General features: G+C 42.3%; 1 protein-coding gene across 1 annotated transcript; it reads left to right on the top strand.

Annotated features, from left to right (window-relative positions):
- Window positions 1-323: 323 nt before the first annotated feature.
- On the top strand, window positions 324-24,540 carry mrpl1 (mitochondrial ribosomal protein L1). Its single transcript, XM_031816776.1, has 9 exons — window positions 324-831; window positions 5,613-5,721; window positions 8,641-8,908; window positions 9,863-9,946; window positions 10,569-10,640; window positions 10,866-10,977; window positions 11,642-11,739; window positions 15,746-15,827; window positions 24,364-24,540. Exons 1-9 carry the CDS (start codon window positions 804-806, stop codon window positions 24,465-24,467), a joined length of 957 nt encoding a protein of 318 aa, XP_031672636.1. The 5' UTR covers window positions 324-803; the 3' UTR covers window positions 24,468-24,540.
- The last annotated feature ends 332 nt before the right edge of the window (window positions 24,541-24,872 follow it).

The following is a 24,872-nucleotide window of genomic DNA, read 5'->3' as shown; positions in this document are numbered from 1 at the left end:
ATAGTAGCTATCGTTGATTGTAAACGTAGTGACAATTGCTCGTTGTTGATTTGTTAGCTGACAGTAGTGGGTATAACTAAATGTCAAACGTAGCAACAGCTATGCAACTGCATCGGGCCTGATTTGCAAGAGAAGTTTAGTTTCCAGCTGTGAGCTGTCAAAACCCTCCATTCAACATGACACCTTATGACATCTGCAAACATCAGGCAGAAATGCATATCAGCAGTTCTGACAACCTGAACACACAGCTGAACGTGTTGTCCGGTCAGTGTCTAAAGTAAATACACCCCCCCCCCCTGAGTAATTTGACAAGCGGATAGAGAGCACCCTCTCCTTAGCTAGCTAACAAGCAAAATATACACGGGAGAAATACGGAGAGACATTCGGGCCAAATAAATGATCTGTAACCATTACAATATAAACATTGTATTATCTGCATTCGGGGGGTGGTAGAGAAGATGTAATGGGGATACTGTTAAAGACATACAGACGGAGATCCTGAACGTCCCGAACTACAAAGAGGGTGAAGGAAGAACAACAAACATGGCTTCCGTTCGTACCGTCTAACCGAATCATAACGATGGGGTGCTTCCCGGGATCCGTGGTGGGTCGTCCCTTCCCCTGAACCCTAATATAACCTTAATTTAATGTAATCCTTTTGAATTCCAACTTCAATGTGGGGGTATGGACGTCCCAAATATCCCGGATTGCACGGGCCATATATGTGCCCCTCGGAACCAAAGTTACCTTCCGTTGTTTCTAAACGAGACGAATTGAATGAAGTACACCCGTAGAAACCAAATATGGCAACCTGCACGAGGATTGTAAAAGGTCAGTTCCACAAACTGTTTTTTTGTTGTTGTCTGTTCTCGTGCAATTCAACTATTACAATCAAATATCGACATATATCAGAACTTGCCAAAACATTGCCGGATTAGTTCCTTGCTGCCGACTCGGGCCAGTAGCTAATTAGCGAGGTTAGATTTTTAGCAAGTTCTAGTGTCTTAGCTACTATCGTCAGTATATGACTAACTAACCAGTTGTGATGTTTTTACGCTTAAAGCGCGTCCATTAATTTACCACTGTGCGCTAACTCAGTTTCTAGTGTGGTTAACTGACCTGCCCAGGAGTGTCTATGCTGGTGGGCGTGATAACACAATCAATGTCTGACATTGTATCTACGAGTACGACTTGTTTTGAATACGATTCCTGTTGGATATGTTGATTTCATGTTTCTAAGTTAGCTAAACTTCACAGATTGTCGGGTGAAATGCGTCTATACTTTAAACAATCTATCAGCAATCAAGGCTGTATCACAACCGGCCGTGATTTGGGGTCTCATAGGGCGGCGTCGTCCTGGTTTGGCCAGTGTATGTCGTCATTGTACATAAGAATTTGTTCTTAACTAATTGCCTGGTTAGAAAAACATACAATTAACTGGACCGCTGAGACGTCCAGTGGTGGAAAAGGTACCAAATGTTCATTTTTGAGTAAACGTAAAGATGGTGATAACTGACCTGATATCTCCAGCTGACTGGTTGACCAGGGAAGGTAACTGACCGGATATCTCCAGCTGACCAGGGAAGGTAACTGACCTGATATCTCCAGCTGACTGCTCACTAGGGAAGGTAACTGACCTGATATCTCCAGCTGACTGCTCACTAGGGAAGGTAACTGACCTGATATCTCCAGCTGACTGCTGACTAGGGAAGGTAACTGACCTGATATCTCCAGCTAACTGCTGACTAGGGAAGGTAACTGACCTGATATCTCCAGCTGACTGCTGACTAGGGAAGGTAACTGACCTGATATCTCCAGCTGACTGCTGACTAGGGAAGGTAACTGACCTGATATCTCCAGCTGACTGCTGACTAGGGAAGGTAACTGACCTGATATCTCCAGCTGACTGCTGACTAGGGAAGGTAACTGACCTGATATCTCCAGCTGACTGCTGACTAGGGAAGGTAACTGACCTGATATCTCCAGCTGGCTGCTGACTAGGGAACGTAACTGACCTGATATCTCCAGCTGGCTGCTGACTAGGGAAGGTAACTGACCTGATATCTCCAGCTGACTGACAAACCGACCAGGGAAGGTAACTGACCTGATATCTCCAGCTGACTAGGGAAGGTAACTGACCTGATATCTCCAGCTGACCAGGGAAGGTAACTGACCTGATTTCTCCAGCTGACCAGGGAAGGTAACTGACCTGATATCTCCAGCTGACTGCTGACCAGGGAAGGTAACTGACCTGATATATCCAGCTGACTGCTGACCAGGGAAGGTAACTGACCTGATATCTCCAGCTGACTGCTGACCAGGGAAGGTAACTGACCTGATATCTCCAACTGAATGCTGACCAGGGAAGGTAACTGACCTCATATCTCCAGCTGACCAGGGAAGGTAACTGACCTGATATCTCCAGCTGACCAGGGAAGGTAACTGACCTGATATCTCCAGCTGACTAGGGAAGGTAACTGACCTGATATCTCCAGCTGACCAGGGAAGGTAACTGACCGGATATCTCCAGCTGACCAGGGAAGGTAACTGACCTGATATCTCCAGCTGACTAGGGTAGGTAACTGACCTGATATTTCCAGCTGACTGACCAGGGAAGGTAACTGACCTGATATCTCCAGCTGACCAGGGAAGGTAACTGACCTGATATCTCCAGCTCGGGGCAGTGTGACTTTTTTCCGTTGGAAAAGTATTAAGACCCCTTGACTTTTTCCACAAAAAAAGTCAAGCGGCAGGGTAGCCTAGTGGTTAGAGCATTGGACTTGTAACCGGAAGGTTGCAAGTTCAAACCCCCGAGCTGACAAGGTACAAATCTGTCGTTCTGCCCCTGAACAGGCAGTTAACCCACTGTTCCTAGGCCATCATTGAAAATAAGAATTTGTTCTTAACTGACTTGCCTGGTAAGCTATACTGTTACGCTGGCAATACTTAATACTTAAGAACATCCAATAGTCAAAGGTATATGAAATACAGATCGAATAGAGAGAAATAGTCCTATAATTCCTATAATAACTACAACCTGAAATTTCTTACCTGGGAATATTGAAGACTCATGTTATATGCTCTCATGTTCTGGGCAAGGAACTGAAACGTTAGCTTTCTTACACGGCACATATTGCACTTTTACTTTCTTCTCCAACACTTTGTTTTTGCATTATTTAAACCAAATTGAACATGTTTCATTTATTTATTTGAGGCTAAATAGATTTTATTGATGTATTATATTAAGTTAAAATAAGTTTTCATTCAGTATTGTTGTAATTGTCATTATTACAAATAGATAAATAAAAACCGTCCGATTAATCGATATCGCCTTTTTTTGGTCCTCCAATAATCGGTGTTGGCGTTGAAAAATCATAATCGGTCGACATCTAGTTGACAGTGCATGTTAGATCAAAAACCAAGTCATGAGGTCGAAGGAATTGTCCGTAGAGGTCCGAGAGAGAATTTCTGCAACATCGAAAGCCCCCAAGAACACCGTGGCCTCCATCATTCTTAATGGAAGAAGTTTGGAACCACCAAAACTCTTCCTAGAGCTGGCAGCCTGGTCAAACTGAGCAATAGGGGGAGAAGTTCCTTGGTCAGGGAGGTGAACAAGAACCCGATGGTCACTCTGACAGAGCTCCAGAGTTCCTCTGTGGAGATGGGAGGAGAACCGGACTTTAACCCGATTGAACATCCTTGGAGAGACCTGAAAATAGCTGTGCAGCGACGCTCCCCACCCATCCTGGCAGAGCTTGAGAGCATCTGCAGAGAAGAATGGGAGAAACTCCCCAAATACAGGTGTGCCAAGCTTCTAACATCATACCCAAGAAGACTTGATGCTGTAATCGCTGCTTGAACAAATTACTGAATAAAGTACTTATGTAAATGTCTGAGTACTTATGTAAATGTTGTATTTCAGTTTAGTATTTTTTATGCATTTGCAAAAATGTCTAAACCTGTTTTTGCTTTGTCATTATTGGGTATTGTATGTAGATTGAGAGTTAAAACGATTTGATCAACTTTAGAATAAGGCTGTAACGTAACAAAATGTGGAAAAAGTACAGGGGTCTGAATACTTTCTGAATACACTGTATGAATGGAAGGTTTCCTTCAAACCATAAGAGGTGCTGTCAAAGTTATTGACTTGAAATGGATTTACCCTCAAGTGAAAGTCACCCAGTGAAATACTACTTGAGTAAAAGTATTTGGTTTTAAATGTACTTAAGTATCAAAAGTATAAATCATTTCAAATTCCTTATTTTAAACAAACCAGATGGTATGCTTTTCTTGTTTTTATTAGCGGATAGCCAGCGGCATACTTAAACATTTACAACAAATTATTTGTGTTTAGTGAGTCCTCCAGATCAGAGGCAGTAGATGACCAGGGATGTTCTCTGTTTAGTGAGTCCTCCAGATCAGAGGCAGTAGATGACCAGGGATGTTCTCTGTTTAGTGAGTCCTCCAGATCAGAGGCAGTAGATGACCAGGGATGTTCTCTGTTTAGTGAGTCCTCCAGATCAGAGGTAGTAGGGATGACCAGGGATGTTCTCTGTTTAGTGAGTCCTCCAGATCAGAGGCAGTAGATGACCAGGGATGTTCTCTGTTTAGTGAGTCCATCAGATCAGAGGCTAGTAGGGATGACCAGGGATGTTCTCTGTTTAGTGAGTCCTCCAGATCAGGTAGTAGGGATGACCAGGGATGTTCTCTGTTTAGTGAGTCCTCCAGATCAGAGGTAGTAGGGATGACCAGGGATGTTCTCTGTTTAGTGAGTCCTCCAGATCAGGTAGTAGGGATGACCAGGGATGTTCTCTGTTTAGTGAGTCCTCCAGATCAGATGCAGTAGGGATGACCAGGGATGTTCTCTGTTTAGTGAGTCCTCCAGATCAGATGCAGTAGGGAGGACCAGGGATGTTCTCTGTTTAGTGAGTCCTCCAGATCAGAGGCAGTAGGGATGACCAGGGATGTTCTCTGTTCAGTGAGTCCTCCAGATCAGAGGCAGTAGGGATGACCAGGGATGTTCTCTGTTCAGTGAGTCCTCCAGATCAGGTAGTAGGGATGACCAGGGAAGTTCTCTTGATAAGTGTGTGAATTGGACCATTGTCCTTCTTCTAAGCATTCGAAATGTAACAAGTACTTTTGGGTGTCAGGGAAAATGTATGGAGTAAAAAGTACATTATTTTCTTTAGGAATGTGGTGACGTAAAAGTTGTCAAATATTAACGGTGAAGTACAGATACTACCTAAAGATGGAATCAACAGTCTATGAAAAATGGCGCCACTGGCTGCACCACCACCGTTGTTATTGTTTGTGTTGCCGAGCAACAAAGGAAGGGCCCGCAGCATGGTGGGGGGGGGGGCGGGGGAACATTACTGTACATATGGTGCTCTCTTATCGTGCATGCTTAGATGTCTGAGGGAGAAATAAAACTGTTTGTTGTTTGTGTTAACTTCTTTGTTGTAATATCGTAAATTTAATGTTAAATATGTTTAATTTAATTAAGGATTCGAAGTGGTTCTTCAAAGTATTTTAACTTAGTTAGTTTAGTTTCTGGAAAATGAATTTATTGGTGATGATCAAGCTGACTTGCTATGTGGTTGGTTTTCTCTTAGTTTTAGCAGGAGGTCAAAGACATCTCCTGGTGGCTGGTGGTCCAACATATACGACTGTTTCTCCGGTTGCACTCAGACATCTTCCTGTTAGGACCTATGCTACCGCGAAGTAAGTCATTTCACACACACACATACACACACACACACATACACATACACACACACACACATACACACACACACACACACACACATACACACACACACACACACACACACATACACATACACACACACACATACACATACACATACACACACACACACATACACACACACACACACATACATACATACACACACACACATGGAATGTTCTCCGTTCACATGGAACATAAAACGTGTCGTTTGCTGAATGAGCACACAGGAAGGCATTTATCTTGGGCATTTATCTTAGACATTATTATTCACCCATCAGACAAAAAAAAACACAAACATATTTCATCTCTACAGGGAGTCCATTGAGATGAAACATCTATTTTTACAAGAGCACCCTTTATACAGTCGTGTTTTTTGAGAATGACACATTTATTTCCACAAAGTTTGCTGTCAATATTTGCAGTGTTGACCCTTCTTTTTCAAGACCTCTGCAATCCACCCTGGCATGCTGTCAATCAACTTCTGGGCCACATCCTGACTGATGGCAGCCCATTCTTGCATAATCAATGTTTGGAGTTTGTCAGAACTTGGGGGTTTTGTTTGTCCAGTGCCTCTTGAGGCTTGACCACAAGTTCTCAATGGGATTAATGTCTGGGGAGTTTCCTGGCCATGGACCCAAAATATCAATGTTTTGTTCCCCGAGCCACTTAGTTATCACTTTTGCCTTATGGCAAGGTGCTCCATCATGCTGGAAAAGGCATTGTTCGTCACCAAACTGTTCCTGGATGGTTGGGAGAAGTTGCTCTCGGAGGATGTGTTGGTACCATTCTTTATTCGTGGCTGTGTTCTTAAGCAAAATTGTGAGTGAGCCCACTCCCTTGGCTGAGAAGCAACCCCACACATGAATGGTCTTAGGATGCTTTAATGTTGACATGACACAGGACTGATGGTAGCGCTCACCTTGTCTTCTCCGGGCAAGCTTTTTTCCGGATGCCCCAAACTATCGGAAAGGGGATTCATCAGAGAAAATTACTTTACCCCAGTCCTCAGCAGTCCAATTCCTGTACCTTTTGCAGAATATTCCTGATGTTTTTCCTGGAGAGAAGTGGCTTCTTTGCTGCCCTTCTTGACACCAGGCCATCCTCCAAAAGTCTTTGCCTCACTGTGCGTGCAGATGCACTCACACCTGCCTGCTGCCATTCCTGAGCAAGCTCTGTACTGGTGGTGCCCCGATCCCGCAGCTTAATCAACTTTAGGAGACGGTCCTGGCGCTTGCTGGACTTTCTTGTGCTCCCTGAAGCTTTCTTCACAACAATTGAACCGCTCTCCTTGAAGTTCTTGATGATCCGATAAATGGTTGATTTAGGTGCAATCTTACTGGCAGTAATATCCTTGCCTGTGAAGCCCTTTTTGTGCAAAGCAATGATGACTGCACGTGTTTCCTTGCAGGTAACCATGGTTGACAGAGGAAGAACAATGATTCCAAGCACCATCCTCCCTTAGAAGCTTCCAGTCTGTTATTCGAACTCAATCAGCATGCCAGTGATCTCCAGCCTTGTCCTCGTCAACACTCACACCTGTGTTAACGAGAGAATCACTGACATGATGTCAGCTGGTCCTTTTGTGGCAGTGCTGAAATGCAGTTGAAATGTTTTTTTGGGGGGATTCAATTCATTTGCATGGAAAAGAGGGACTTTGCAATTATTTGCAATTCATCTGATCACTCATTCTGGACTATGTGCAAATTGCCATCATACAAACTGAGGCAGCAGACTCTGTGAAAATGTATATTTGTGTCATTCTCAAAACGTTTGGCCACGACATTACAATTCAAACAGAATAATAAAACATAATTCATCAAATAAACAATATACCAAAATTAACATATTTAATAAAAACATATTTTTCTCTCTACAGGACATTTGAAATAACACAAACATATTTTTCTCTCTACAGGACATTTGAAATAACACAAACATATTTTTCTCTCTACAGGACATTTGAAATAACACAAACATATTTTTCTCTCTACAGGACATTTGAAATAACACAAACATATTTTTCTCTCTACAGGACATTTGAAATAACACAAACATATTTTTCTCTCTATAGGACATTTGAAATAACAGAAACATATTTTTCTCTCTACAGGACATTTGAAATAACACAAACATATTTTTCTCTCTACAGGACATTTGAAATAACACAAACATATTTTTCTCTCTACAGGACATTTGAAATAACACAAACATATTTTTCTCTCTACAGGACATTTGAAATAACACAAACATATTTTTCTCTCTACAGGACATTTGAAATAACACAAACATATTTTTCTCTCTACAGGACATTTGAAATAACACAAACATATTTTTCTCTCTATAGGACATTTGAAATAACACAAACATATTTTTCTCTCTACAGGACATTTGAAATAACACAAACATATTTTTCTCTCTACAGGACATTTGAAATAACACAAACATATTTTTCTCTCTACAGGACATTTGAAATAACACAAACATATTTTTCTCTCTACAGGACATTTGAAATAACACAAACATATTTTTCTCTCTACAGGACATTTGAAATAACACAAACATATTTTTCTCTCTACAGGACATTTGAAATAACACAAACATATTTTTCTCTCTACAGGACATTTGAAATAACACAAACATATTTTTCTCTCTACAGGACATTTGAAATAACACAAACATATTTTTCTCTACAGGACATTTGAAATAACACAAACATATTTTTCTCTCTACAGGACATTTGAAATAACACAAACATATTTTTCTCTCTACAGGACATTTGAAATAAAACAAACATATTTTTCTCTCTACAGGACATTTGAAATAACACAAACATATTTTTCTCTCTACAGGACATTTGAAATAACACAAACATATTTTTCTCTCTACAGGACATTTAAAAAAGACAAAAAAGATGAGAAAGAGAAAGAAGAGAAGAAAGAGCGGAAGCCTATAGACAACACAGGCCGTCACAAACCGTACGGGCTGACGGCGTGGGCGCCGGTGGATGACGTGTACGTGACCAGGTACTACCCCAAGCCGGTGTACGAGACCGCGGTGGCCGTGGACATGCTGAAGAGTTTCCAGACGCTGGACTACACAACTATGGACCAGCCTGTTTATATCAACCTCAAGTTGGACATGAAGCTGGAGAAAAAGGTACGGATGAGCAAAATAAAACTATAGAACGGATTTAAAAAAAAAACATTTTTAGTTCTTCTCTTCGGAGAAAAGAAATGCTGTCTCTTCGCTTTTTAAGCAACTGTTCATGAACTGTTTGTTTACCTTTTTATTTAACTAGTCAAGTCAGTTAAGAACAAATACTTATTTTCAATGACGGCCTAGGAACAGTGGGTTAACTGGCCTAGGAACAGTGGGTTAACTGGCCTAGGAACAGTGGGTTAACTGGTCTAGGAACAGTGGGTTAACTGGTCTAGGAACAGTGGGTTAACTGGTCTAGGAACAGTGGGTTAACTGGTCTAGGAACAGTGGGTTAACTGGTCTAGGAACAGTGGGTTAACTGGTCTAGGAACAGTGGGTTAACTGGTCTAGGAACAGTGGGTTAACTGGTCTAGGAACAGTGGGTTACTGGGTCTAGGAACAGTGGGTTACTGGGTCTAGGAACAGTGGGTTACTGGGTCTAGGAACAGTGGGTTACTGGGTCTAGGAACAGTGGGTTACTGGGTCTAGGAACAGTGGGTTACTGGGTCTAGGAACAGTGGGTTAACTGGTCTAGGAACAGTGGGTTAACTGGTCTAGGAACAGTGGGTTAACTGGTCTAGGAACAGTGGGTTAACTGGTCTAGGAACAGTGGGTTAACTGGTCTAGGAACAGTGGGCACCCTGTTCCCTATATAGTGCACTACTTTTACCAGGGCCCTAAAGACTCTGTTCAAAAGTAGTGCACTACGTACTGGCTGGTGTGCCGTTTGGGAAGTACACTTTGTTGTCATGGTGACCTATGTCATGGAAGTCTAGGAAGGTAAATGTTGTTTAGTCAAATCTAGATTTCTTCATCTGTTATGCGCATATAGTTTTTTTTAATGTTGACTGAGTTCACAGCAGAACAACGATGTACCGTATTTACCTGCTTGGTTTGAATCTTCTCTTCCAGAAAAAAGTGGATCCCTTTGTCAGCACAGTTCATTTGCCTCATCCGTTCAAGACAGAAGTCAACAAAGTTGCGTTTTTCACAGAGGTAGATTATCTGACTATCAACTACTGTTTATACTTGATCATCTCCCTTTCGTCCTAACTAAATACATATTCAATTGATAAATCTACTGTATCTTCCTTGACGGACATTGCTGAGTTCCTCCTAAGTCATTAAAAAAAAATATATATTTTAATCCGTCATTCTATTGAAATTATTTTTTGTTGAGCTGGCGGTGGTGTATGGAAAAACAACACGATCTGTATGTCAACTAGCATGTGGCTCCTCTGTGTGCCACAGTAAGAAAGTATCGCTAGCAACATCAAGGTCGTGGGTTCAATTCCCGCATTGCGCAAACAATTCGTGTATACAGTCACTGTACTGTAAGCCTCTGCTAAATGACATATTATATATCTATAATTTATTATACTCGGCAGGGGGTGAATTCTTAGTTAAAAAAAACACACTTAACATAACGTTCCATGACACTTGCACTTCGCGGTGCCGTTTACAGCAGCTGTATCCTGCGCACATCACGAATCAACTGTGATTGGGAGTTACCTTCATAGATTCCCCCCCATGTCAGGATAGGTCCCATGCATTGTGCTCATACGATATTACTGTGAAAATAAATGACACCGTATCTATTATGTCTATTTCTGTACAGAATCCTGATCAAGTTAAAGTAGCCCAGGAGAACGGAGCTGCGTTTGTGGGAGGGGCCGACCTTGTGCAGAAAGTGAGTTTCACAAGTCTCTGTGTCTCTCTGTGTGTGTCTCTCTCTCTGTGTCTCTGTCTGTCTCTGTTTCTGTCTCTGTCTCTGTCTGTCTCTTTGTGTCTTTCTGTGTCTCTGTCTCTGTCTCTGTGTGTCTCTCTCTCTCTGCCACTCCCCCCCCACCCCCCACCCCCTACACACACAATAGTTTTAGTTAATGTCTCAACCCGTTGTCCTTAATGATTGTAGATCTTAGATGATGAAGTGGATGCAGATTTTTACGTAGCGGTCCCAGACATGATCTCCAAACTACTGCCGCTGAAGAACAAACTGCGCAAGAAGTTCCCGAAGAACAAGAGAGGTAGGTCACATTCCAGTAACCAACCAACCAACCAATCAATCAAATTGTATTTGCGTATATAGTCCTCTTTACGAATGTCCTTTACAGTAACCCGCCTTAGATCCCCCAAAGAGCAATCAGAAGCACAGTGGCAAAGCAATTCCCTGGAAGAAAGAAACGTAGGGGAAATATTAACAAAAATCCATACTGTAACAAATTGCTTGAATTGATGCGATTTCAATGATACATTTTAGTTTCTAACATTCATTTGTACCACGGTTATTTTATTATCCTATGAACCACTGCTAGTTTGATGGTTGTAGCCATCCTTAAATATCATTCATGTTAGCAAAAATGTTTTTAAATCGAAACATTTCTCTAGAATAGGCTAACGTACTTATCGTAATGAACGCTGTCAACAAAATGCCTGCGGTAAGTGGTCGCTATTTTCTGTTTTTAAGCCCCCCCAGCTTTACTTGAGAGGAACCAGGCTCAGAGAGGTAGAAGTTAGGAGTACATGACAACCATATTTCTCTCTCTGTCTGTCTCTCTCTCTCTCGCTCGCTCTGTCTCCCTCTCTCTCTCTGTCTGTCTTTCTGTCTCTCGCTCTCTGTCTCTCGCTCTCTCTGTCTCTCGCTCTCTCTGTCTCTCGCTCTCTCGGTCTCACTCTGTCTCACTGTTTCAGGGTCGGTTGGAGTCGACATTCCCAAGATGCTAGAGTTGTTCAAGACTGGCCATGAGTATGCAGTGGAGAAGGACGCTGTCATCACTAGAGTAGGAACGGTAAGTCTGAAGGATTTTGTCATCACTAGAGTAGGAACGGTAAGTCTGAAGGACGCTGTCATCACTAGAGCAGGAACGGTAAGTCTGAAGGAACGCTGTCATCACTAGAGTAGGAACGGTAAGTCTGAAGGACGCTGTCATCACTAGAGTAGGAACGGTAAGTCTGAAGTCGTTGGGAGCAGTGTTGCCAACTCCTCAGTAAGAAAAGTAGCTATTGGCGAAAAAGGAAGGAAATTCACATGAGCACCACAGTGCTCTACCAAGGTGTCCCAGTACACAGCGTTGACCTACTACCGTAGCTATGTTGGTTTATTGTAATTCCAACAATGTGTAAGGCAGGTTTCTTAGGATTCAAACCTTCTCAAACAGCCTCACTCATAGTGCTTCCAACATATTACTCTTCAGAGGGATAGTGGACTTTACGGTGTCCTGCTATTCAAATTGTGTATGTATATATTTAAAGCACCAGCCAAAAGTTTGGACACCTACTCATTCGAGTTTTATTTAATTTTACTATTTTCTACATTGTATCATGTGTCAAACAAATCAAAATATATTTTAGTTTCTTCAAAGTTGCCACCCTTTTTTTGTTTACTACATGATTCCATATGTGTTATTTCATAGTTTTAATGTCTTCACTATTATTCTACAATGTAGAACATAGTAGAAATAACTAAAAACCCTGGAATGAGTAGGTGTGTCCAAACTTTGACTGGTTGTGTGCGTATCTCAGTGGGCTGTATGTATTTTGGGATATAGGCCTGTTGTAAATGTGTGTTACAGTAGCGTCACCATCTTTTTATTGCAAAAGTAAATAAGTACAAATACAAACAACTTTTAGCTCCATATCCCTCTGACAGAGGTAATGAACTGCCTATTGATCAGCTTTTAGCTCCATATCCCTCTGACAGAGGTAATGAACTGCCTATTGATCAGCTTTTAGCTCCATATCCCTCTGACAGAGGTAATGAACTGCCTATTGATCAGCTTTTAGCTCCATATCCCTCTGACAGAGGTAATGAACTGCCTATTGATCAGCTTTTAGCTCCATATCCCTCTGACAGAGGTAATGAACTGCCTATTGATCAGCTTTTAGCTCCATATCCCTCTGACAGAGGTAATGAACTGCCTATTGATCAGCTTTTAGCTCCATATCCCTCTGACAGAGGTAATGAACTGCCTATTGATCAGCTTTTAGCTCCATATCCCTCTGACAGAGGTAATGAACTGCCTATTGATCAGCTTTTAGCTCCATATCCCTCTGACAGAGGTAAGGAACTGCCTATTGATCAGCTTTTAGCTCCATATCCCTCTGACAGAGGTAAGGAACTGCCTATTGATCAGCTTTTAGCTCCATATCCCTCTGACAAGAGGTAAGGAACTGCCTATTGATCAGCTTTTAGCTCCATATCCCTCTGACAGAGGTAAGGAACTGCCTATTGATCAGCTTTTAGCTCCATATCCCTCTGACAGAGGTAAGGAACTGCCTATTGATCAGCTTTTAGCTCCATATCCCTCTGACAGAGGTAAGGAACTGCCTATTGATCAGCTTTTAGCTCCATATCCCTCTGACAGAGGTAAGGAACTGCCTATTGATCAGCTTTTAGCTCCATATCCCTCTGACAGAGGTAAGGAACTGCCTATTGATCAGCTTTTAGCTCCATATCCCTCTGACAGAGGTAAGGAACTGCCTATTGATCAGCTTTTAGCTCCATATCCCTCTGACAGAGGTAAGGAACTGCCTATTGATCAGCTTTTAGCTCCATATCCCTCTGACAGAGGTAAGGAACTGCCTATTGATCAGCTTTTAGCTCCATATCCCTCTGACAGAGGTAAGGAACTGCCTATTGATCAGCTTTTAGCTCCATATCCCTCTGACAGAGGTAAGGAACTGCCTATTGATCAGCTTTTAGCTCCATATCCCTCTGACAGAGGTAAGGAACTGCCTATTGATCAGCTTTTAGCTCCATATCCCTCTGACAGAGGTAAGGAACTGCCTATTGATCAGCTTTTAGCTCCATATCCCTCTGACAGAGGTAAGGAACTGCCTATTGATCAGCTTTTAGCTCCATATCCCTCTGACAGAGGTAAGGAACTGCCTATTGATCAGCCTTTAGCTCCATATCCCTCTGACAGAGGTAAGGAACTGCCTATTGATCAGCCTTTAGCTCCATATCCCTCTGACAGAGGTAAGGAACTGCCTATTGATCAGCCTTTAGCTCCATATCCCTCTGACAGAGGTAAGGAACTGCCTATTGATCAGCCTTTAGCTCCATATCCCTCTGACAGAGGTAAGGAACTGCCTATTGATCAGCCTTTAGCTCCATATCCCTCTGACAGAGGTAAGGAACTGCCTATTGATCAGCCTTTAGCTCCATATCCCTCTGACAGAGGTAAGGAACTGCCTATTGATCAGCCTTTAGCTCCATATCCCTCTGACAGAGGTAAGGAACTGCCTATTGATCAGCTTTTAGCTCCATATCCCTCTGACAGAGGTAAGGAACTGCCTATTGATCAGCTTTTAGCTCCATATCCCTCTGACAGAGGTAATGAACTGCCTATTGATCAGCTTTTAGCTCCATATCCCTCTGACAGAGGTAATGAACTGCCTATTGATCAGCGCAATAAGGACAGGACCATGCTTACAAAATAAGTGTTTCTGAGCTCATGTCAGTATTATATAGGTAACCAGTCACAGGAATGAAGACAGGCTCTTTAGATATATATCTATATATATCTCTATATCTGACTGACTGTGTCCAATACACTGTTATGTTGACAAAAAAAAGTTTAAGATAACAATTTAAAATGCATCTTAATTATGTATTTATAAAATAAAGGTTTAAGGAAATAAAGGCTGGTACCAGAACTACTACTAGAAAACGGATCAGTCAGTCAAAGAAGTAAAGACTGGTACCAGAACTACTACTAGAAAACGGCTCACTCAGTCAGTCAGTCAAAGAAGTAAAGGCTGGTACCAGAACTACTACTAGAAAACGGCTCACTCAGTCAAAGAAGTAAAGGCTGGTACCAGAACCACTACTAGAAAACGGCTCAGTCAGTCAAAGAAGTAAAGGCTGGTACCAGAACTACTACTAGAAAACGGCTCACTCAGTCAAAGAAGTAAAGGCTGGTACCAGAACTACTACTAGAAAACGGATCAGTCAGTCAAAGAAGTAAAGGCTGGTACCAGAACTACTACTAGAAAACGGATCAGTCAGTCAAAGAAGTAAAGGCTGGTACCAGAACTACTACTAGAAAACGGCTCACTCAGTCAAAGAAGTAAAGGCTGGTACCAGAACCACTGCTAGAAAACGGATCAGTCAGTCAAAGAAGTAAAGACTGGTACCAGAACTACTACTAGAAAACGGCTCACTCAGTCAAAGAAGTAAAGGCTGGTACCAGAACCACTGCTAGAAAACGGATCAGTCAGTCAAAGAAGTAAAGACTGGTACCAGAACTACTACTAGAAAACGGCTCACTCAGTCAAAGAAGTAAAGGCTGGTACCAGAACCACTGCTAGAAAACGGATCAGTCAGTCAAAGAAGTAAAGTCTGGTACCAGAACTACTACTAGAAAACGGCTCACTCAGTGAAACAAATAAAGGCTGGTACCAGAACCACTACTAGAAAACCACTCACTCAGTCAAGCCTGATGGTCTTGCTTTTGTGTAGTATGGTTGTTATTGTAAAGCTTGAAATGGTAGTGGATGTTTTCGTGCAGGGTTGGCTAACTTTGATCGGGTTAAGGGGCCATAAAAGAAATCAGAACTCGTGAGGGGCCGCAGTGGCTCCTGGGTAAAATAGTTACACGCAGTCAGAGCCAGTCCATCCCTGTCTGTTAGTGTGTTGTGTGAAGAATCCACTGGTTTACCTTGTATTCAGTACTAATCACATTATCTCGCTAATGGCAATGGATACGATGCTACTCGTGGCAATGTCATTTCGCTGAGTCTACTTTTTAACAGAAAAATATTTAAACTGCTTAACATTTTTCCTCCCCACAGCTGGACATGCCCAAGGAACAGCTTATAGCCAACATGCAGACTGTCGTCGAGGATGTCTGCTCCCACCGGCCGGCTAGCTTCGGTATGTACCTACCATGATGATGAATTCATTTGATTTGACAAACATCAAATCAAAGTTTATTTGTCACGTGCACCGAATACAACCGGTGTAGACCTTACAGTGAAATGCTTACTGATAGGCTCTAACCAATAGTGCAAAAAATATGTATTAGGTGAACAATAGGTAGGTATAGAAAAAAAAAACACGGTCTGAACCTATGGAATTTGCTCAAATTTCATTCATATGATTAAAATCCTATATGCCAATCCATCAGGCAATGATCTGCTCTCCAATCCATCAGCCATAGTTCTAACAGGCAATGATCTGCTCTCCAATCCATCAGCCATAGTTCTAACAGGCAATGATCTGCTCTCCAATCCATCAGCCATAGTTCTAACAGGCAATGATCTGCTCTCCAATCCATCAGCCATAGTTCTAACAGGCAATGATCTGCTCTCCAATCCATCAGCCATAGTTCTAACAGGCAATGATCTGCTCTCCAATCCATCAGCCATAGTTCTAACAGGCAATGATCTGCTCTCCAATCCATCAGCCATAGTTCTAACAGGCAATGATCTGCTCTCCAATCCATCAGCCATAGTTCTAACAGGCAATGATCTGCTCTCCAATCCATCAGCCATAGTTCTAACAGGCAATGATCTGCTCCGTTCAGCATCACTAGAAGCAGCAGACAAGGCAATCCAATTTCTCCTTTGATATTTTTTATTGTCCATTGAACTCCTGGCCCAGGTCATTCGTGAATCGACGAAAACACCAATTTCCCTCAAATCTGCTAATCACGTCATCTCGTTATACATAGATTATATTTTTCTGTATCTCAATCGCTCCCAAACGCATTGAAGATCATAGATGCATTCAGCTAAATCTCAAGTTATAAAATGAACCATACTAAATTGGTTTAGACATGATTCACCCTTTCCCTGGCTGAGTATATAGAGTAATATGGTGTTTCCTATTGCCCTGAAAGAGGTGGTCTCCACTGATATATCTATGATGTAAATCCCTACTTAGAACCCAGAAGACTAGTACAGCTGTCTATAGGTACATCTACATGGAATTCCCTACTTAGAACCCAGAAGACTAGTACAGCTGTCTATAGGTAAATCTACATGGAATCCCCTACTTAGAACCCAGAAGACTAGTACAGCTGTCTATAGGTACATCTACATGGAATCCCCTACTTAGAACCCAGAAGACTAGTACAGCTGTCTATAGGTACATCTACATGGAATTCCCTACTTAGAACCCAGAAGACTAGTACAGCTGTCTATAGGTACATCTACATGGAATCCCCTACTTAGAACCCAGAAGACTAGTACAGCTGTCTATAGGTACATCTACATGGAATCCCCTACTTAGAACCCAGAAGACTAGTACAGCTGTCTATAGGTACATCTACATGGAATCCCCTACTTAGAACCCAGAAGACTAGTACAGCTGTCTATAGGTACATCTACATGGAATCCCCTACTTAGAACCCAGAAGACTAGTACAGCTGTCTATAGGTACATCTACATGGAATCCCCTACTTAGAACCCAGAAGACTAGTACAGCTGTCTATAGGTACATCTACATGGAATCCCCTACTTAGAACCCAGAAGACTAGTACAGCTGTCTATAGGTACATCTACATGGAATCCCCTACTTAGAACCCAGAAGACTAGTACAGCTGTCTATAGGTACATCTACATGGAATCCCCTACTTAGAACCCAGAAGACTAGTACAGCTGTCTATAGGTACATCTACATGGAATCCCCTACTTAGAACCCAGAAGACTAGTACAGCTGTCTATAGGTACATCTACATGGAATCCCCTACTTAGAACCCAGAAGACTAGTACAGCTGTCTATAGGTACATCTACATGGAATCCCCTACTTAGAACCCAGAAGACTAGTACAGCTGTCTATAGGTACATCTACATGGAATCCCCTACTTAGAACCCAGAAGACTAGTACAGCTGTCTATAGGTACATCTACATGGAATCCCCTACTTAGAACCCAGAAGACTAGTACAGCTGTCTATAGGTACATCTACATGGAATCCCCTACTTAGAACCCAGAAGACTAGTACAGCTGTCTATAGGTACATCTACATGGAATCCCCTACTTAGAACCCAGAAGACTAGTACAGCTGTCTATAGGTACATCTACATGGAATCCCCTACTTAGAACCCAGAAGACTAGTACAGCTGTCTATAGGTACATCTACATGGAATCCCCTACTTAGAACCCAGAAGACTAGTACAGCTGTCTATAGGTACATCTACATGGAATCCCCTACTTAGAACCCAGAAGACTAGTACAGCTGTCTATAGGTACATCTACATGGAATCCCCTACTTAGAACCCAGAAGACTAGTACAGCTGTCTATAGGTACATCTACATGGAAATCCCCTACTTAGAACCCAGAAGACTAGTACAGCTGTCTATAGGTACATCTACATGGAATCCCCTACTTAGAACCCAGAAGACTAGTACAGCTGTCTATAGGTACATCTACATGGAATCCCCTACTTAGAACCCAGAAGACTAGTACAGCTGTCTATAGGTACATCTACATGGAATCCCCTACTTAGAACCCAGAAGACTAGTACAGCTGTCTATAGGTACATCTACATGGAATCCCCTACTTAGAACCCAGAAGACTAGTACAGCTGTCTATAGGTACATCTACATGGAATCCCCTACTTAGAACCCAGAAGACTAGTACAGCTGTCTATAGGTACATCTACATGGAATCCCCTACTTAGAACCCAGAAGACTAGTACAGCTGTCTATAGGTACATCTACATGGAATCCCCTACTTAGAACCCAGAAGACTAGTACAGCTGTCTATAGGTACATCTACATGGAATCCCCTACTTAGAACCCAGAAGACTAGTACAGCTGTCTATAGGTACATCTACATGGAATCCCCTACTTAGAACCCAGAAGACTAGTACAGCTGTCTATAGGTACATCTACATGGAATCCCCTACTTAGAACCCAGAAGACTAGTACAGCTGTCTATAGGTACATCTACATGGAATCCCCTACTTAGAACCCAGAAGACTAGTACAGCTGTCTATAGGTACATCTACATGGAATCCCCTACTTAGAACCCAGAAGACTAGTACAGCTGTCTATAGGTACATCTACATGGAATCCCCTACTTAGAACCCAGAAGACTAGTACAGCTGTCTATAGGTACATCTACATGGAATCCCCTACTTAGAACCCAGAAGACTAGTACAGCTGTCTATAGGTACATCTACATGGAATCCCCTACTTAGAACCCAGAAGACTAGTACAGCTGTCTATAGGTACATCTACATGGAATCCCCTACTTAGAACCCAGAAGACTAGTACAGCTGTCTATAGGTACATCTACATGGAATCCCCTACTTAGAACCCAGAAGACTAGTACAGCTGTCTATAGGTACATCTACATGGAATCCCCTACTTAGAACCCAGAAGACTAGTACAGCTGTCTATAGGTACATCTACATGGAATCCCCTACTTAGAACCCAGAAGACTAGTACAGCTGTCTATAGGTACATCTACATGGAATCCCCTACTTAGAACCCAGAAGACTAGTACAGCTGTCTATAGGTACATCTACATGGAATCCCCTACTTAGAACCCAGAAGACTAGTACAGCTGTCTATAGGTACATCTACATGGAATCCCCTACTTAGAACCCAGAAGACTAGTACAGCTGTCTATAGGTACATCTACATGGAATCCCCTACTTAGAACCCAGAAGACTAGTACAGCTGTCTATAGGTACATCTACATGGAATCCCCTACTTAGAACCCAGAAGACTAGTACAGCTGTCTATAGGTACATCTACATGGAATCCCCTACTTAGAACCCAGAAGACTAGTACAGCTGTCTATAGGTACATCTACATGGAATCCCCTACTTAGAACCCAGAAGACTAGTACAGCTGTCTATAGGTACATCTACATGGAATCCCCTACTTAGAACCCAGAAGACTAGTACAGCTGTCTATAGGTACATCTACATGGAATCCCCTACTTAGAACCCAGAAGACTAGTACAGCTGTCTATAGGTACATCTACATGGAATCCCCTACTTAGAACCCAGAAGACTAGTACAGCTGTCTATAGGTACATCTACATGGAATCCCCTACTTAGAACCCAGAAGACTAGTACAGCTGTCTATAGGTACATCTACATGGAATCCCCTACTTAGAACCCAGAAGACTAGTACAGCTGTCTATAGGTACATCTACATGGAATCCCCTACTTAGAACCCAGAAGACTAGTACAGCTGTCTATAGGTACATCTACATGGAATCCCCTACTTAGAACCCAGAAGACTAGTACAGCTGTCTATAGGTACATCTACATGGAATCCCCTACTTAGAACCCAGAAGACTAGTACAGCTGTCTATAGGTACATCTACATGGAATCCCCTACTTAGAACCCAGAAGACTAGTACAGCTGTCTATAGGTACATCTACATGGAATCCCCTACTTAGAACCCAGAAGACTAGTACAGCTGTCTATAGGTACATCTACATGGAATCCCCTACTTAGAACCCAGAAGACTAGTACAGCTGTCTATAGGTACATCTACATGGAATCCCCTACTTAGAACCCAGAAGACTAGTACAGCTGTCTATAGGTACATCTACATGGAATCCCCTACTTAGAACCCAGAAGACTAGTACAGCTGTCTATAGGTACATCTACATGGAATCCCCTACTTAGAACCCAGAAGACTAGTACAGCTGTCTATAGGTACATCTACATGGAATCCCCTACTTAGAACCCAGAAGACTAGTACAGCTGTCTATAGGTACATCTACATGGAATCCCCTACTTAGAACCCAGAAGACTAGTACAGCTGTCTATAGGTACATCTACATGGAATCCCCTACTTAGAACCCAGAAGACTAGTACAGCTGTCTATAGGTACATCTACATGGAATCCCCTACTTAGAACCCAGAAGACTAGTACAGCTGTCTATAGGTACATCTACATGGAATCCCCTACTTAGAACCCAGAAGACTAGTACAGCTGTCTATAGGTACATCTACATGGAATCCCCTACTTAGAACCCAGAAGACTAGTACAGCTGTCTATAGGTACATCTACATGGAATCCCCTACTTAGAACCCAGAAGACTAGTACAGCTGTCTATAGGTACATCTACATGGAATCCCCTACTTAGAACCCAGAAGACTAGTACAGCTGTCTATAGGTACATCTACATGGAATCCCCTACTTAGAACCCAGAAGACTAGTACAGCTGTCTATAGGTACATCTACATGGAATCCCCTACTTAGAACCCAGAAGACTAGTACAGCTGTCTATAGGTACATCTACATGGAATCCCCTACTTAGAACCCAGAAGACTAGTACAGCTGTCTATAGGTACATCTACATGGAATCCCCTACTTAGAACCCAGAAGACTAGTACAGCTGTCTATAGGTACATCTACATGGAATCCCCTACTTAGAACCCAGAAGACTAGTACAGCTGTCTATAGGTACATCTACATGGAATCCCCTACTTAGAACCCAGAAGACTAGTACAGCTGTCTATAGGTACATCTACATGGAATCCCCTACTTAGAACCCAGAAGACTAGTACAGCTGTCTATAGGTACATCTACATGGAATCCCCTACTTAGAACCCAGAAGACTAGTACAGCTGTCTATAGGTACATCTACATGGAATCCCCTACTTAGAACCCAGAAGACTAGTACAGCTGTCTATAGGTACATCTACATGGAATCCCCTACTTAGAACCCAGAAGACTAGTACAGCTGTCTATAGGTACATCTACATGGAATCCCCTACTTAGAACCCAGAAGACTAGTACAGCTGTCTATAGGTACATCTACATGGAATCCCCTACTTAGAACCCAGAAGACTAGTACAGCTGTCTATAGGTACATCTACATGGAATCCCCTACTTAGAACCCAGAAGACTAGTACAGCTGTCTATAGGTACATCTACATGGAATCCCCTACTTAGAACCCAGAAGACTAGTACAGCTGTCTATAGGTACATCTACATGGAATCCCCTACTTAGAACCCAGAAGACTAGTACAGCTGTCTATAGGTACATCTACATGGAATCCCCTACTTAGAACCCAGAAGACTAGTACAGCTGTCTATAGGTACATCTACATGGAATCCCCTACTTAGAACCCAGAAGACTAGTACAGCTGTCTATAGGTACATCTACATGGAATCCCCTACTTAGAACCCAGAAGACTAGTACAGCTGTCTATAGGTACATCTACATGGAATCCCCTACTTAGAACCCAGAAGACTAGTACAGCTGTCTATAGGTACATCTACATGGAATCCCCTACTTAGAACCCAGAAGACTAGTACAGCTGTCTATAGGTACATCTACATGGAATCCCCTACTTAGAACCCAGAAGACTAGTACAGCTGTCTATAGGTACATCTACATGGAATCCCCTACTTAGAACCCAGAAGACTAGTACAGCTGTCTATAGGTACATCTACATGGAATCCCCTACTTAGAACCCAGAAGACTAGTACAGCTGTCTATAGGTACATCTACATGGAATCCCCTACTTAGAACCCAGAAGACTAGTACAGCTGTCTATAGGTACATCTACATGGAATCCCCTACTTAGAACCCAGAAGACTAGTACAGCTGTCTATAGGTACATCTACATGGAATCCCCTACTTAGAACCCAGAAGACTAGTACAGCTGTCTATAGGTACATCTACATGGAATCCCCTACTTAGAACCCAGAAGACTAGTACAGCTGTCTATAGGTACATCTACATGGAATCCCCTACTTAGAACCCAGAAGACTAGTACAGCTGTCTATAGGTACATCTACATGGAATCCCCTACTTAGAACCCAGAAGACTAGTACAGCTGTCTATAGGTACATCTACATGGAATCCCCTACTTAGAACCCAGAAGACTAGTACAGCTGTCTATAGGTACATCTACATGGAATCCCCTACTTAGAACCCAGAAGACTAGTACAGCTGTCTATAGGTACATCTACATGGAATCCCCTACTTAGAACCCAGAAGACTAGTACAGCTGTCTATAGGTACATCTACATGGAATCCCCTACTTAGAACCCAGAAGACTAGTACAGCTGTCTATAGGTACATCTACATGGAATCCCCTACTTAGAACCCAGAAGACTAGTACAGCTGTCTATAGGTACATCTACATGGAATCCCCTACTTAGAACCCAGAAGACTAGTACAGCTGTCTATAGGTACATCTACATGGAATCCCCTACTTAGAACCCAGAAGACTAGTACAGCTGTCTATAGGTACATCTACATGGAATCCCCTACTTAGAACCCAGAAGACTAGTACAGCTGTCTATAGGTACATCTACATGGAATCCCCTACTTAGAACCCAGAAGACTAGTACAGCTGTCTATAGGTACATCTACATGGAATCCCCTACTTAGAACCCAGAAGACTAGTACAGCTGTCTATAGGTACATCTACATGGAATCCCCTACTTAGAACCCAGAAGACTAGTACAGCTGTCTATAGGTACATCTACATGGAATCCCCTACTTAGAACCCAGAAGACTAGTACAGCTGTCTATAGGTACATCTACATGGAATCCCCTACTTAGAACCCAGAAGACTAGTACAGCTGTCTATAGGTACATCTACATGGAATCCCCTACTTAGAACCCAGAAGACTAGTACAGCTGTCTATAGGTACATCTACATGGAATCCCCTACTTAGAACCCAGAAGACTAGTACAGCTGTCTATAGGTACATCTACATGGAATCCCCTACTTAGAACCCAGAAGACTAGTACAGCTGTCTATGGGTACATCTACATGGAATCCCCTACTTAGAACCCAGAAGACTAGTACAGCTGTCTATAGGTACATCTACATGGAATCCCCTACTTAGAACCCAGAAGACTAGTACAGCTGTCTATAGGTACATCTACATGGAATCCCCTACTTAGAACCCAGAAGACTAGTACAGCTGTCTATAGGTACATCTACATGGAATCCCCTACTTAGAACCCAGAAGACTAGTACAGCTGTCTATAGGTACATCTACATGGAATCCCCTACTTAGAACCCAGAAGACTAGTACAGCTGTCTATAGGTACATCTACATGGAATCCCCTACTTAGAACCCAGAAGACTAGTACAGCTGTCTATAGGTACATCTACATGGAATCCCCTACTTAGAACCCAGAAGACTAGTACAGCTGTCTATAGGTACATCTACATGGAATCCCCTACTTAGAACCCAGAAGACTAGTACAGCTGTCTATAGGTACATCTACATGGAATCCCCTACTTAGAACCCAGAAGACTAGTACAGCTGTTACTTAGAAGTTTTATTATTATGAAACGAAGGAACATTTTTAAGAGTGGTTAGAGGGACAGGAAAGGGGAAGGATCCCCCTCTGCTCCGGGGCGTATGTGGATCAGGGACGGCAGCTCTACCAATAGACTAGACCTAGGCACCGTGCCCTGCTATATCTGACACCCCTTCTCTCTTCTCTTTGCCTCCGCAGGACATTTCGTAGAGCGAGCGATCGTCAGTAGTCAGTCGAGTGAAGCCCTGCTCTTTAAGAGTGAAGAACTCGTACAGAAAACCCCAACGAATAAGGATGCTTGAATTGTTCCTTGTGATTTTATGTTTTACTGAGTGTGTATATTGTATTGAATAAAATATGATGATTTATGGTTTACTGACTGTCTTGTGGACATTTCATATTTAGAATTGACTTTTAAATCACTCTGGATAATATGTTCCCTGGTATGGAATGTGATCTTGTGAGTAAAGGATGGTCGAAGGAGACTACTAGATAAGAGCTTCTGCTCAATAACTAACATTATAACTGTAATTACTATTAATAGAATATTGTATAGGCCAGGGAATGATACACTGACTGAATGCAGTTCCTCTTTTGTAACACCAGATGGCAGTATCATCATGTATTAACAGGACAACGATTATTATGGTCTGTTCAAGTCTGAGCCTCACTTAAATATCAGCTGTCTGGATGTAATCGGTCCATCA

The sequence above is a fragment of the Oncorhynchus kisutch genome, linkage group LG3 (genome assembly GCF_002021735.2).
Source record: "Oncorhynchus kisutch isolate 150728-3 linkage group LG3, Okis_V2, whole genome shotgun sequence".
Taxonomy (NCBI): Eukaryota; Metazoa; Chordata; class Actinopteri; order Salmoniformes; family Salmonidae; genus Oncorhynchus; species Oncorhynchus kisutch.
The sequence above is the reverse complement of the archived record's forward strand: the minus strand, read 5'-3'. Positions and strand labels throughout refer to the sequence as shown.

Excerpts from the sequence above, each read along its gene's own strand:
- mrpl1 (XM_031816776.1), top strand. The coding sequence starts at position 804 with ATGGCAACCTGCACGAGGATTGTAAAAG. Across the intron at positions 5,722-8,640 it reads AGGACCTATGCTACCGCGAA|GACATTTAAAAAAGACAAAA; the intron begins GTAAGTCATTTC and ends TTCTCTCTACAG. Across the intron at positions 10,978-11,641 it reads GTTCCCGAAGAACAAGAGAG|GGTCGGTTGGAGTCGACATT; the intron begins GTAGGTCACATT and ends TCACTGTTTCAG.